This window comes from Pinus tabuliformis, chromosome 2_2 (genome assembly GCF_031772625.1).
Source record: "Pinus tabuliformis cultivar Carrire ecotype Pingquan chromosome 2_2, CPIR1, whole genome shotgun sequence".
NCBI lineage: Eukaryota > Viridiplantae > Streptophyta > Pinopsida > Pinales > Pinaceae > Pinus > Pinus tabuliformis.
In genome coordinates this window covers 333,746,994-333,761,257 of record NC_142300.1, presented here as the reverse complement: position 1 = coordinate 333,761,257, position 14,264 = coordinate 333,746,994, and the positions used below count along the sequence as shown (strand labels likewise).

At 34.8% G+C, this 14,264-nt stretch overlaps 1 protein-coding gene across 1 annotated transcript; it reads right to left on the bottom strand.

Moving 5' to 3' along the window:
- Positions 1 to 217: 217 nt before the first annotated feature.
- On the bottom strand, positions 218 to 4,127 carry LOC149192643 (uncharacterized). Its single transcript, XM_089407014.1, has 2 exons — positions 1,575 to 4,127; positions 218 to 1,409 (listed from the first exon to the last, which is right to left on the bottom strand). Exons 1-2 carry the CDS (start codon positions 4,045 to 4,047, stop codon positions 1,066 to 1,068), a joined length of 2,817 nt encoding a protein of 938 aa, XP_089263140.1. The 5' UTR covers positions 4,048 to 4,127; the 3' UTR covers positions 218 to 1,065.
- Positions 4,128 to 14,264: the final 10,137 nt, after the last annotated feature.

Sequence of the window (14,264 nt, the reverse complement as noted above, 5' to 3'; positions counted from 1 at the left end):
ATAATCTCGTCTCAATTAAAAAAAGTAATAAAAATAATAAATCCATTCAATTCAATTTTTTGTATTGTAATTTAGGTTTTATTAAAATTCACAATCAATTTTTTGGAACAAAAAATCATAGTATGCATATCACACTAAAATATATTTAAATGATAATGACAAATCTCTGAAGGTGCAAACTTTTTCACAAATTTTGCACTCAAAAAAAATTTGCATCTTTAAAAGTTTAATCCATTTGTACTCTAAACAAATCCTAAATTAAAGTAGATCTATATTTGTTGTAACCCTCCCCTCTATAATGGGGATCATGACGATTATAACTATCCATTACTTGCATTTTCCCATTTTCCCATTAATGCCATCCTTTCATTGTAACTATCCGTCACTTATGAAAGGCATTTAAGTCATCGTTTTCATTGACTGCAGAAACGTGGGTTTCCTCCTTTGGAAGTGTTACATATTTGCTCACGCATCAGCATTTCTGCTTCCCTTCAGGACTCAGAAGCCATGCCTTATCACCTTGCTCCACTCACATCGATGAATAATATATCATAAAAAGGCCTCAAGGATCGCAACAATCGAGTTGCAGACAGTTTTGCATATCCAAGAAGCTTTGACTTAATTGTCAAGAGCAGTTCAGTTGCAAGGAAGATTCACCGATGTCAAACAAAGGTAATGGCCCCAGCTCAATAAATTTGACATCACTTTGCCATTTCCTAAAGATCTTATGCTGCATTGTACCATCACACTGCACACCATCAGATCTCAAGAAAAAATTACCTTTACACGTGTATATTATTCAGTAACTGCAACAAGAAATCCCTAACTGCTCTGAGGCAGCAGGCTAACATATCTGGTATTTCCCTTCCCTTGCACTGAAATCATCGACGGGATCGCTTTGAGTGTACAAAAGGTTCTGCCAAGCTAAAGAATTGTTTTTTTTCACCCCATCATACTCGGAGAGGAGCTGGAGAAAATTTTCCTTGATAAAAAAGGTTTCCCTATCACCAAATTTAGTATATGCAGGGATCTTAATTCATGGGAAGTTCACTGTGCTAGTCCTATTTAGGCCTTCTCTTCTTGCCCCGTCTCTCTGCATGGTTTTAATCGCTCCAACACTTGTACCACTTCTCTCATTGATGGCCGCAAAGCAGGCAGCTTGCTAGTGCAAACCAAGGCAATTTCCAAGACCTGTGTCATATCATTCCTAAATGACTGTAATACTCTGGGATCCAGAATCTCCAATGTAGCTTCCCTAGTGTTAACTTTTTTAGAAATCCAGCTAACAATATCCCTGTTTTCACCGTATTCAATACTAATTGGCTGCTTTCCAGTCACAAGCTCCAGAAGCACAATACCAAAGCTGTAAACATCTGCTGGCTTGCCCACCTTAGCTGTATAGGCGCACTCTGCAAAAATGCAAAAGCAATTTCAAAGCTTAATATGATTTTCTTCACACCAACCAATTAACTAAGCAAAGAATTGTGAAAAGGGTTTGTTGTATGTTATGACAAGGTCCTCTTTGTATTAGTGGAAGTGCCTGAGATTAAAATTGGAAATGAAAAAGACAATACCTGGAGCAATGTAGCCATGTGTTCCAGCAAAAGTGGCAGTAGATTCCTCCCTTCCGAAAGCATTAAGGATTTTAGCCACACCGAAGTCTGCAATATATGGCTCAAAGTCCAGGTCTAGCAAGATGTTAGTGGACTTGACATCTCTGTGAACTATGGGAGGAACACAGTGGTCATGTAAATAAACCAATCCCTCAGCTGCTCCTAAAGCTATGTTATACCTAACAGGCCAATCCAAGTTTTTTCCATTACTCTCATGCAATGCGTCCCATAAGTTCCCATTAGGCAGGTACTGATAGACCAAAAGTTTGGAATCTCCTTTAGAGAAATAGCAATAGAGCTTCACAATATTCTTGTGTCGGATAGTACCTAGGATTTCGACCTCAGCCTTGAATCCATAATCTTTTAGAACTTCCGTGTGATGCATTCTATTGCTGGTCCAAAACTGCTTCACTGCAACAGTCACCTGGTTCCTCATGGTGACCTGATACACTTTGCCCGATCCCCCTCTTCCAATAATGTTCTCTTCAATCAAGGAGTTCAAAATCTCATGCTCATCGAAGTTTAATATGTGGAAAGATTTAATTTCCCAAGATGAACTGTCCAGTTTATCTTCCTTAGGCTGGTAGTTCTGTCTGAGCATTACTAAGCCTATCAATAGAACGACCACCAAGGCTGTGACGATCAAACCAGCTAACAATCTCTTCTTTAGAAACCCATGGCTTGAAGAAGCAGAACAAGGCTTCAAGGAATCCAGATCTTCTCCACAAAGAGCAGAGTTCCCAGAAAAGCTGCTATCTCCAGCCTCACTAATGAGTTGGACTGGGACAGGCCCTGTCAATCGATTGTTGGAAAAATCCAGAGAACTGAGTTTCAGATAACCTAGGCTTTTTGGAATATGCCCAGACAGGTAATTATTTGAGAGATTAAGAGAATTGAGGACCTCAATGGAGCCAAGAGACGGTGGAATCTGTCCGGTGAGTCTATTGTCTGCTAAATTCAAATCATTCAGAGATTTGCAGAGAGCAAGCTTATCCGGTATGGGTTCTGATAACATATTCGTCTGCAGATAGAGTATGTTCAACCTGTTCAAATTACCGATATCAGCCGGTATTTGCCCTTCTAACCGATTGTTGCTTGCATCTATCTTAATTAGCTTTGCTGCCTCTCCAATTTCTGCTGGTAAATTCCCCGTAAACCGGTTATTCTGCACATACAACTCTGACAGATTCTTGGCATGAAAAATATCCGATGCAATCTTCCCATCAAATTGGTTGAAACTTAAATCTATTATTGTCGCAAGGGGCAAACCCCAAATACCAGAGGGTACCTTGCCTTGGAGCCTGTTATTGTTTACTCGGAAACGAACCAAACTCCGACAATTCCCATATGACTGGGGAATTTCTCCGGTGAAAAAGTTCTGAAGAGCAAGAAAGTACATCAAGCCACCCCCCTTACATATATCAGGGGGAAGGGGACCACTGAGCTGGTTTGCAGACACATCAATGGACTCAAGCCTAGACAGCCTGCCCAAATTCTGAGGCAGGGAACCAACAAGATTATTATTGTACAGAGAGATGTTTCTCAGAGAACTCATGGATCCTAATTCATTGGGTATTCGCCCAGACAGATTATTTTCATACAGCTGAAGAGAAACCAGGTTTTTCAAGCTACGCAACTCGTATATCGTTCCAGATATCATGTTACTGGAGGCATCAAAGAACTGCAAGCAACTGAGATTTCCGAAACCCTTAGGGATTTGCCCAGAGAGATTATTGTGGTAGAGCTGTAATCGCCGTAAGTTTTTAAGATTGGCAATTCCTGGAGGAATGATACCTGAAAAATAATTGAAGGACAGCTCCAGATCAACTAGGTTCGTGAGGTTACCTATGAAGTCCGGAATGATTCCTTCCAAACTGGTATTTGATAACTGCAGCAACGTAAGCCCAGACAAACGCTCTAGGCCTTGGGGCATCTCACCCCCGTCGAAGGGATTGTCATTGAGGCTTAAAGATATCAGACTAGTTAAATTCACGACTGAAACAGGGAATTTGCCAGAGAAGTTATTGTAAGAGAGATCAAGAAGCTTCAGTGATTTCAAAGGGGACAAATCCGGCAACGTACCCGTGAAAGAGTTTGAAGTGAGGTTGAGGTGCTGTAAGCGAGTGCAATTGAGGAGGTGCGGGGGGAATTTCCCCTGCAGAAAATTGTGCCCCAGATTTATATCAGTCACTCTGCCGTCTGTACACGTAATTCCAGTCCACCCACATGGAGGAGCTGCAGCTGCTTGGAATGATAAGTTCCAGTTCTGTAAAGCGTTTGTGGGATCCTTTAGAGAGGACTTCATGTCCAACAGGATCTGGGCTTCTTCGTCTTGTTCTTTTCGACCAAACACAGTCGCAGTTTGTGATGAAGAGTGCAAAAAGAAGATGAGGAATGGGATGATCAAGCACGGGCGCCAGTGAGGCATAGCCATTGCTATCCCCTCCAAAATTCAAATGCAACGCAGAGTCGATTCGTCCTGTTATTTATGATTATCCTACGTTTATCCTACGTCTCCAGCTACCGCTGGAGCCTTGAAGTTGCTTTGCAGTCTAATCTTATATTTCAAGCACAAAGAGATAGATGGCCCTCCGTTTTTGACTGATAAAATACGAAAATCGTTCAATAAACGTGCTTCACTTGGTGCAAATTTCACTACCAAGAAATCAACTTTTGATCCTGTAATTTGTTTTTAAACCAGAACTAACAATAACTTTTATCTTCAAATGCCAAGAGATCAATTTTTGCTCCTGTAACTTTATTTTAAAACCAGAACTAAGAATAACTCTTATCTTCAAATACACACTAAGTTGAATCTCAATATACATATATTATATGTTCAATTTAGATATATTATATGTATATGTTCAATTTAGATATATTATATGTATGGGTGAGTTGAGATTAGTGTTTTAATATGGGTTAATGTTAATCTAATAAAAACTAAATTTTACAAAGCATCAAAATATTATATTAGATTATGAGGAATTATCTCTTCACTTTGATTGATTAAATCATTAAGGGGGATATATTTTTTTACCTTTGCTATCAAAGTTTACTTTGAATTAGCTTTGATTTCAAATTAGCTATATGATCCGCGTTGGAGTTGTTTCATGGCCATATTTCTTCTTGAAAATTGTTCCATTTGATAACATGGACACATTTCTTCTTGAAAATAAATTAATACGATATATAAATTCATTTGAAATCTGACTTAACTTTATATATAAATAAGACCTTTTGAATATACATGATGAATTACATACCAAAAATCACCAAAAACAATCACTTTCTAATTCCCAAATTCACAATTTACCCTAAACTCTCATATAAAATATAAACTTTTAACAAAATTATTATTGAGAATATAAATTAAACACCAAACTCCAAATACATCTATACTCTTTAATTCTCAGTAAAAATAATTAACTCTCCTATAAACTCTGAAATTTTGATTATGTAAATTAAAGATGTAACATAACATTATTGAATCAAACTTGATTATGTAAATAAATAAATAAAAAGTGCAATGGAACGTAGCATGATTGAATCTAACTTTGACCAAGTGAGTTGCGCATTTTAACTATTCTACTTTTGTTTCTACTAACGAAATCCAACGTTGACCACGTAAAAAACGGGTGGAACGTAGCATGATTGAATCTAAGTTTGACCATGTGAGTTGAAAATGCGCAGTTTAACTATTCCACTTTTGTTTATAATTACGATTTGACCCTGCAAATGAAAATGAAACGTAGCGTTGTTGAATTCAACTCTGACCAGGAACCTGTCATTTTTCAGTTTGCTGGACCTTACCTGGATGATGGAATCAGTCAAGCATGGCGCAAAGTAACAGTGTGTTAAAAGATGAAAGAAGGCTTGAAAAACAGAACTTTCGATTTGACGATAGTACAGGGACGAGATTGTAGACATTTGAGCTAAGTCTGAAGTTTTTCAACTTTAGCCATGTCAGATTCTGAAATCCAATTCGTTCAATATTTTAATGTAGGATTAAAGTAATTCAGTTATTGGAATGGTGGTTTAATTATATATATATTTTAAAATGATGTTTATGGGATGGGTGTATTGTTAAGATATTTTGTTTGCATGACGTTTATTATTAAGAAATTTTGTGTATATTTTAGTAGTAGCATTTTTAGTATGTATTATTGTTATATAATTATGTTGATAGACATGCCAATTTTAGAATATAGTTTCTAGAATTTTTATTTAATTATCAATAATTATTATGTGGGTGATAGAGATTTAACATTTCTGGGATATTCTAGAATATGTTTAATAGTACATACAAATCAAAAGTTGAGATTTATCCACAAAATAGTTGTCATTTTAAATATTTTAATTAAATTGATTAAATTTTAAAAAATTGTCATATAAACCAATGTCATATGAAATTAATTATGGTTTTATGGGCATGTGATATTGATAAACCATGGTATTGTAAGAAAGCATATTTACACATAAAGAATATCTATGGTAAACTGGAAGTAAATCTCCATGGATAATAATTTTGTTCCGTGTTTTTTTAAATGTATACATGTTTAATTTATATATTAATTATTTTAATATTAATAATTTAAAATAAAGTTATAATTTCATTAATTTTATGAATTTTTTTTAATTTTAATAACATGAAATGTATTATTCCCAAGGAGAGTGTCTAGAACGGACATTCCCCCACCTTGATTTGATGCAGCTCACACAAAAGTGGGTTGTGGCTCCCACTATACTTGGACATCGATCATGGCATGAGGTCGGCACAAGGTTAAACACCTTTTGAATATCACAAGCAACATAGGGAGGTACAAAAGGACTCAGCTGGAGAATTATATTAGAATGGAAAAGTTGGAGGAAAAATTAGTAGCGTAGACCACAAGCTCACCATTCTAGCTAGGAGATCAGTTAACATCTCCTTCTCCTTAGACGAGGGTAATGACTAAATAGGTCCGATGCTAGAGATTATGCCCAATAGTTGTTATGACTCATTGGTCTTTTGCTTGCAACAATAGTATTTTTTTTCATGTCAATGTATGTCAAGGTTTGGCATAACTAGTCTATTTTTATAAGTTTCTATTTACAAGGTGTTCTAGTTAAACAAGGTCTTAGCAACCTCAAGACACTAAAATTATGTTACTGGTGTAGCTTCCCTTCAGGCAGACTAGTAGCATACTTTCTTTTTGTCTATGTAATCCTCATTTGACTTGATGCAAAGTGTCTAACTTCAAAAATAAAAAAGAAAGAAAAAGACAAAGGGATGTATTATTAAATAATTGTTTTGATGCTTATTATGGATTGATTCATATCTGTATTTACTAGTCATTTAATTTAGAAGGTTGTGCTAGTATTATTATGTTGATAGGTATGTCTATTTTGGTATAGAGATTCCATAATTTTTCAACGAAAAAATGGTTGATGGGAATCTAGCAACCTCCCCAGACATATTCGACAGCCCGCAAGCCACATATATCACTCATAATTCAACATAGGACCAAGACATCTGGAGACCACCAATACTGGAATTGGGATCCCAGACTCCAACGAAACGCTTATCCCTTCAACCTTACTATGACAGGTCATGGGTGTCATTTTCAAGGATTTGAACCTGGGTAGTGATCCATAATTTTAACAATATCAAGAAGTGGATGGTAGAGATTTAACCCGATCCATGGAATATATTTCAACCCTTTATCCTTGACTACTACTGATATAATTCCATGTATATTATTGGCAATGAGAGATGTATCATGAGGTGAGTGCCTTGATACCTATCATAGAAATATGCTTATCAAGTTATATTAAAATATTTAAAATTAAAACTTTCTTAATTTGTACTACTAATTATATGAACATATTTAACAAATATTCATTTTAAAAATAAAAAATAAAATACTTAAAAAAACTAACATCTTTTTGAAATTAAACTTTACATATAAATTTCAAACATCTTTGTAAATTTGAATTTTTAATAATTTGAGTCATTGTTTTACTTAGATAGAGAGGGGTTATTCTCTACCCGAATGAAATGATAGAATTAACCTTTGCCTGGGGCTTAGGAATGAGATCAACAATTAAACAAAAACATATGCTCTCTTTAAAGGCTTACATCTCTTTTTTCTAATTGGAATAAGAATTTCTAGAGAATCTATAAGAAATTCTTGTCACCAAAACACTCAATCTAATATCCTTTCACTTTAAAGTCTAACATCTCGCTTAGGAAAATATTCTTAAAAAACATTCAATCCTAGGAGACTCCAGAATTATAATATAAAACTTGATAAAAAGAATTGGTCAAATAACATGAAAATAAAAGTTATATGTTTAAAAATATGAGGGTTTTAAAACACACTATTTTTTATAAGGCCCATCACACCATGAGGCAACACAATAAAGATGTTGATATCCAAAAAAACAAAGGATGTGTTCTTGAACTTGAACTAGGAAGGAATATTCTTAATGGTTGGGAGGGACATAGCCCATTCCTTAAAACTTATTGCCATTAATTATTATTTGACCATAAAAAAATTATAAAACTATGACATGTTAAATGGCTTCAAGCACGCGATCCTGCTATGACATGCCAAATGGCTTCAAGCACACGAGCCTAACATGCATGGATGTTTTAAACTAAGATGGTGTTATCACTTAGAATTTCACCACACTGTGATGGTGAAAAGCCCTGAGGTAATCTCTAAAAATTTTGGGATTGAAATTTGACCCTTCAATCTAGAGAGGGATCTCTCATCAACTATGCTACTCTAGGTCACAATAGAAACAGGTTTTTAATATGCATGGTGACCAAATTTAACTTGTAAGAATGATAGATTTGGTTGGGGATCAAGGAAAAGACCATTGGGAATGTACTCCTATTACAAATTGACTCAATATCTTCATAGCATGGTGAAAAAGAGTAATCGCCTTCAAAGGCCCACAATCAACAATTTCTAGACATCCTTTCATTCATAGCATGGAAGGATGAAGAGGAGTACATTCAAAGTTTAAAATAGAGCAACAGTATGAGGAATTATATATAAACTCATCAGTTGAAAGGTGAATATCTGAATATGAGATATAGAGCACTGTCACATGAATTTTACATCTGATTTGTAATTCAGATAAGAAGATACACATATAATGATAAACAAAGAAGGAAATACAACACTGAGATAAATACCACAATTACTTAAAAAAGGAATCTCTGGAACAAAAACCCTTGTACTTATTCCAAAATATCTTTCATTAATTTCCAATGAACACAGTTACAATAGTTTTTTTCTTCTCTTAATGTCCAACCCTTCTCTCTACTTTTCTATCTAATTTATACAAAAATTACATCAGTTTTGAGGTCCATAATATTTGCAAAGTTTAATTACAACATTTAACAAAATATCAAAAAGAAATCAAGATCCAAAAGAAATCAATATGAAAACCTTCTAATCCATATTTAGTTTGTTTTTTGGAACAATCAAGGAGATGGTCATATCTGATCCCCAATTTGAATTGATGAGGTCGCTCATCAACAACTATCTATGAGCTTTTTCTAGTGAATTTATAAAAAAGAGGGTCAAAATATGCCTTTGTAACTCCCAAACCGTGATATTTGTGTAAAAATTAAAAGAGGTTTTTGTAAATGAGTTTTTTCCTGACAAAAGCCTCTTTCATATTTGGAAAATTCAATTTCACTTCTTGAAAACTTTGCCCAAAGTTGATGGCTAAAATAGGAAATTATTTAATATTTAAATCTAGAAAAATGGGCTGAAAATATTCCTTCAAATCTTCTAAACCATGAAAGTTGTGTAAAAACCGAGAGTTTTTTTTGTTAATGGGTTCGTTCCTGCCAAAAACCTCTTCCGATTTTAAAAAATTTAGTTCCAACTGTTCGGAAACTGCACCTGTTCGGAAACTGCACTTGAATACAGTAGCTAAAACGGGATTTTAAACTAAATCTGAAAATATATTCATATGAAAACCACTGGTGTGTTAACATTGAATTATGATCCATGGTGAATTGTTGTATCAAAAAAGTGGAGTTGTAGCTGGAGAGTCGGCTGAAAGTGTGTAAATTCCTTGTTTTTCTTTTGATGTGATCATCATAACATCTATTCCTCATGTCCCTGACTTGATTTAACCAAAAATGATATTTACTATGTAAAATTGATCTCCATAGAGTTTTTTCCTAACCAATCTCTTTATCGTAGCCTCAAAATATGCATATTATTCAAGTGCTGACAGATCAACTAGGCATACATTGTGAATATGAAAATTGCAAAAGCGCTGACAAATAATATGTCAGTGCTTGCCAAAAACAAGGCAGATTCTGGCGCTGACAGATTAACTGGCATCATTTTTTCAAAACATAGCAAAAATGTCACTGACAAGACATTTGATAGTGTTGTCTTAAAATATTTATTTTAGTGTTTTTGCTGCCTCTAGCAAGAGGTCCATATTGGTTGTTGGAGCTTGTTTTACCCTCTAGATTTTGTTGGTCTTGGGGCCCTAATTGAACTGTCCACCAAACTTTGAATGTGATAACATATGGATCTAATGGGGATGTTGTCACCTTGAGAGGCAGCAAAGGACCCCGTAGACCTAGTGCCTAGACATTGGGTGGCTCCCAAACTCTGAAAATCAATTCATTTTCCAAATCTGAAACCTGTGACCTGACCTACAACCAACTCATTCTGCAATTGAACCAAACCCAAACTGAAAATTGAACATTGAAAAACTTATTGTTGAAAACTCAAAACTGAAAACCACTAAAAGGATGTTCAAAAAGTGAGCTTATTCATCACTCCTACCTACTAAATTGAAACAAAAGTCACTTGATCAAGTGATACAAAAATGTCAATGCAACCATGACATCAGATGGCTACTTAAATAGTTTATGATTTCACTCTTTTCAAACAAAAGGAAATCCTTTAAAAATGACAACCCATCATACCATTTGAAACTGTCTCCTTTGATCATGAAAATTGTAATACTCATTTCCTTTAATGATTCAAATAAAAATGCAAAAGATTCCTTGAGAAAATGAAAAAATAATATGTGTTTATTAGCAAGAAGGAAAGAGTAACCATGATCTCTAGATGTTACTCCTTGTTCCATTTCATAAAGCTTTTCATTATAAACTTTGTGATTGTTCCCAAATGAGAAAGAAATAGTTTGTTTATCATTTTCCTCATCTACAAGGAAAGACTTTAAATAGTTTTGGAAAGCCTCAAAAGGAAGAGCCTCATTATGTATAACATGAATTTCTAACATAAACCTTTGATGTGATTCAACAAGAATATCATCTTGATTCTCTAAACTCTCAAAATCAAACTCCTGAAAAGGCATAAAATCCTGAACAATGTCTTCACTATTTTCTTGCAACTTTGGGTATTTATCATCATAAATGGGTTCACTGCCTACAGTTTTCACATATACAATTTCATGAAAAATTTGATGAAACAAAAACTAAAAAAAATGAATGCCTTGAAAAACCATTTGATTGGTTTTCCTCACTTGTATCTTGATCACATAAAATCTGAACATCTTCAGGAGAAGGACATGAATCTCTACATCAAGATTTTGATCTATTTCATTTCCAGATTAGGGAGAAGTTATTGTTTGCTATAAGTTTTCCTTAATATCATGACAACTAGCCTCTAACACCTCGCCATGATGTTGAAATGAATTTTCATACAATGATTATTTGATCTTCATCCATGAACCCTTCATCACCATAAAAACTTTCAAGGTGTTGAACGAAACTTTCAACATGCTCACAAAAATTTTGAACCAACAACAAATATGGGTGGAACTTTTTATAATGCTCATAAAAAACTACATGGAAATCTTTAAGAGAATAAGATTAGCAGGTGGCAACCCTTCATACCAGGATCTTTCCTTTTCTTCTAAGGTTGCCATAAACATTTTCATCAAGAAGTCTTCGTGATAAACTATTAGCTTACGTGCATGCATGTGAAACTTAATGAAATGAAGAGTAGCATCATCATCATTTGTGTCTTTGAATGTTGGAAGGTATGCTTTTCAATCTATTCTATGTAGACGATTTCGAAAACCTGGAATGTGTGAATGATTCATAGGAGCATACCTTATAGATCTACACGCTTCTATGGAATCCATCTTCAGTCAGTGGAGTCACCAGTGATACCCTTTAGGCTATCGATCCTTCAGACAATGGAGTCGCCCTTATTGCTTTGATCTCTGGATCTCCCTGACAATGGAGTCTCCAAGTGAAATATGCACAACCATTCTCATGTGTCTGATTGTTGTTCACCTTTAGTAATCAGATCTGAAACATTGTCGTTCTATGGGGTAATTTACTTAAAGCCTTCGCTTCCTTTGCAACGATGCCAAGATGTTATCACTCAAAATTTCACCAAGATATGATGGTGAAAATCCCCATGGTAACCTCTAACCACTTTGAGATTGAAATTTGGCCTTCAATATGGAGAGGGGTCTCTCATTAACTCTGCTACTCTAGGTCACAATAGCAACAGGTCTTTAATATCCCTGGTGGCCGGATTTAACTTGTAAGAATGATAGATTTGGTTGGGTATCAAAGAAAAGACCATTGGGCATGAATCCTATTAGAAATTGATTCAAAATCTTCAAGGTTTGGTGAAAAATAATAATCACCTTCAAAGGCCCACAATCAACAATTGCTAGACATCATTTCATTCATAGCATGGAAAGATGAAGAGGAGTACATTTAGAGTTTAAAACAGAGCAACAATATGAGGAATTATGTATAAACTCATCAGTTGAAAGGTGAATATATAAATATGAGATATAGAGCACTGTCACATGAATTTTACATCTTCTTTGCAATTCAGATAAGAAGATACACATATAATGATAAACAAAGAAGGAAATACAACATTGAGATACAGACCACAATTGCTTAAAAAAGGAATCTCTAAAACAAAAACCCTTGTACTTCTAGTCCAAGAGATCTTTCATTAATTTCCAATGAACACAGTTACAATAAAGTTTTTCTTCTCTCAAATTCCAACCCTTCTCTCTACTTTTCCATCTAATTTATACAAAAATTACATTAGTTTTGAGATCCATAATATCTAGAAACTTTAATTACAAAATTTGACAAAATATCAAAAAGAAATCAAGATCCAAAAGAAATGGATCTGAAAACATCCTCATCCATATTTATTTTTTTGTTTTAAATTATCAAGGAGATGGTAAGATCTGATCCCCAAGTGGAATTGATGAGGTGGCTCATCAACAACTATTTATGAGTTTTTTCTGGCGAATTTTTGAAAAATAGGGTTAAAATATGCTTTTATATCTCCCAAACCATGATAGATGTGCAAAAACTAAAAGAGGTTTTAGTAAATGAGCCCTCGACAAAAAACTATTTCATATTTGGAAAATTCATATTCAATGTCTGGAAAACTGCGCCCAAAGTTGATGACTAACACAGGAAATTATTTAATATTTAAATTTGGAAAAATAGAGTGCAAATATTCCTTCGAATCTTCCAAACCATGACACTTGTGTAAAAACTAAGAGAGGTTTTTGTTAATGGGTCCATTCCCACCAAAAAAAAATTTGTTTTTAAAAGTTTAGTTCCAACGGTTTGGAAACTTCACTTGAATGCAATAACTAAAACAGGTTTTTAAACTAAATCTGAAAATATATTCATAAGAAAACAACAGGCGTGTTAACATTGAATGATGATCCATGGCAAATGGTTGTAGCAAAAAGGTGGAGTTGTAGCTGGAAAGTCTGTTGAAACTGTGGAAATTCCCTATTTTCCTTTTGACATGCTCATCATAACAACTCTTCCTCGGCTCCCTAACTTGACCAAAAATGATATTTACCATGTAAAAATGATCTCTAGAGAGCTTTATCCTAACGAATCTCTTTATCGCAACCTAAAAATATGCTTACTATTTAGGTTCTGATAGATCAACTGGGCATACAATGTGGAGATGAAAATTGCAAAAACGCTGACAAATAGTCTATCAGGGATTGCCAAAAACAGGGCAGATTCTAGCGTTGACAGATTAACTGGCAGTGTTTTATCAAAATAGAGAAAAAAATGTTGTTAACGAAACATTTGACAGCATTTTCTTGAAATATTTATTTCAGTGTTTGTGCTACCTCTAGCAAGAGGTCCATATTGGTTGTTGGAGCTTGTTTTACCCTCTTACTTTTCTTGGTCTTAGGGCCCTAATTGAATTGTCCACCAAAGATTGAATGTGATAACAGGTGGAATTTAGAGACTATACGAAAAAATTAATTGTTGGATTGGTTAGAGTGGTGGAGGTACGGAATACCCCGGATGAGAGCATGCAAAATGACCACTCAGGTTAGAACCAAAAGAGTTATGGCGACGAATTCCCTTGTTGCAATGTGCAAATATTCCCTTGGCTCATCACCATATTTTGTTGACCCCTCACTGTGGTGTTTTGGAGGCTTGATTGTGACCCTTTGGCCCTCAGCTTCAAGACAAAAAATCACCCTAAGCAATCTAATGAGAGCCTGGTCAGAGCCATATCCTCTAATAAAACAATCTTAGTCAAATCCAGCAAGGGAGAGGATCCTTTTGCAGGGTGTCAGCCTCTGTGTCTTGACAATGATAAATTGAGAATAGAGTTGCACAAAACA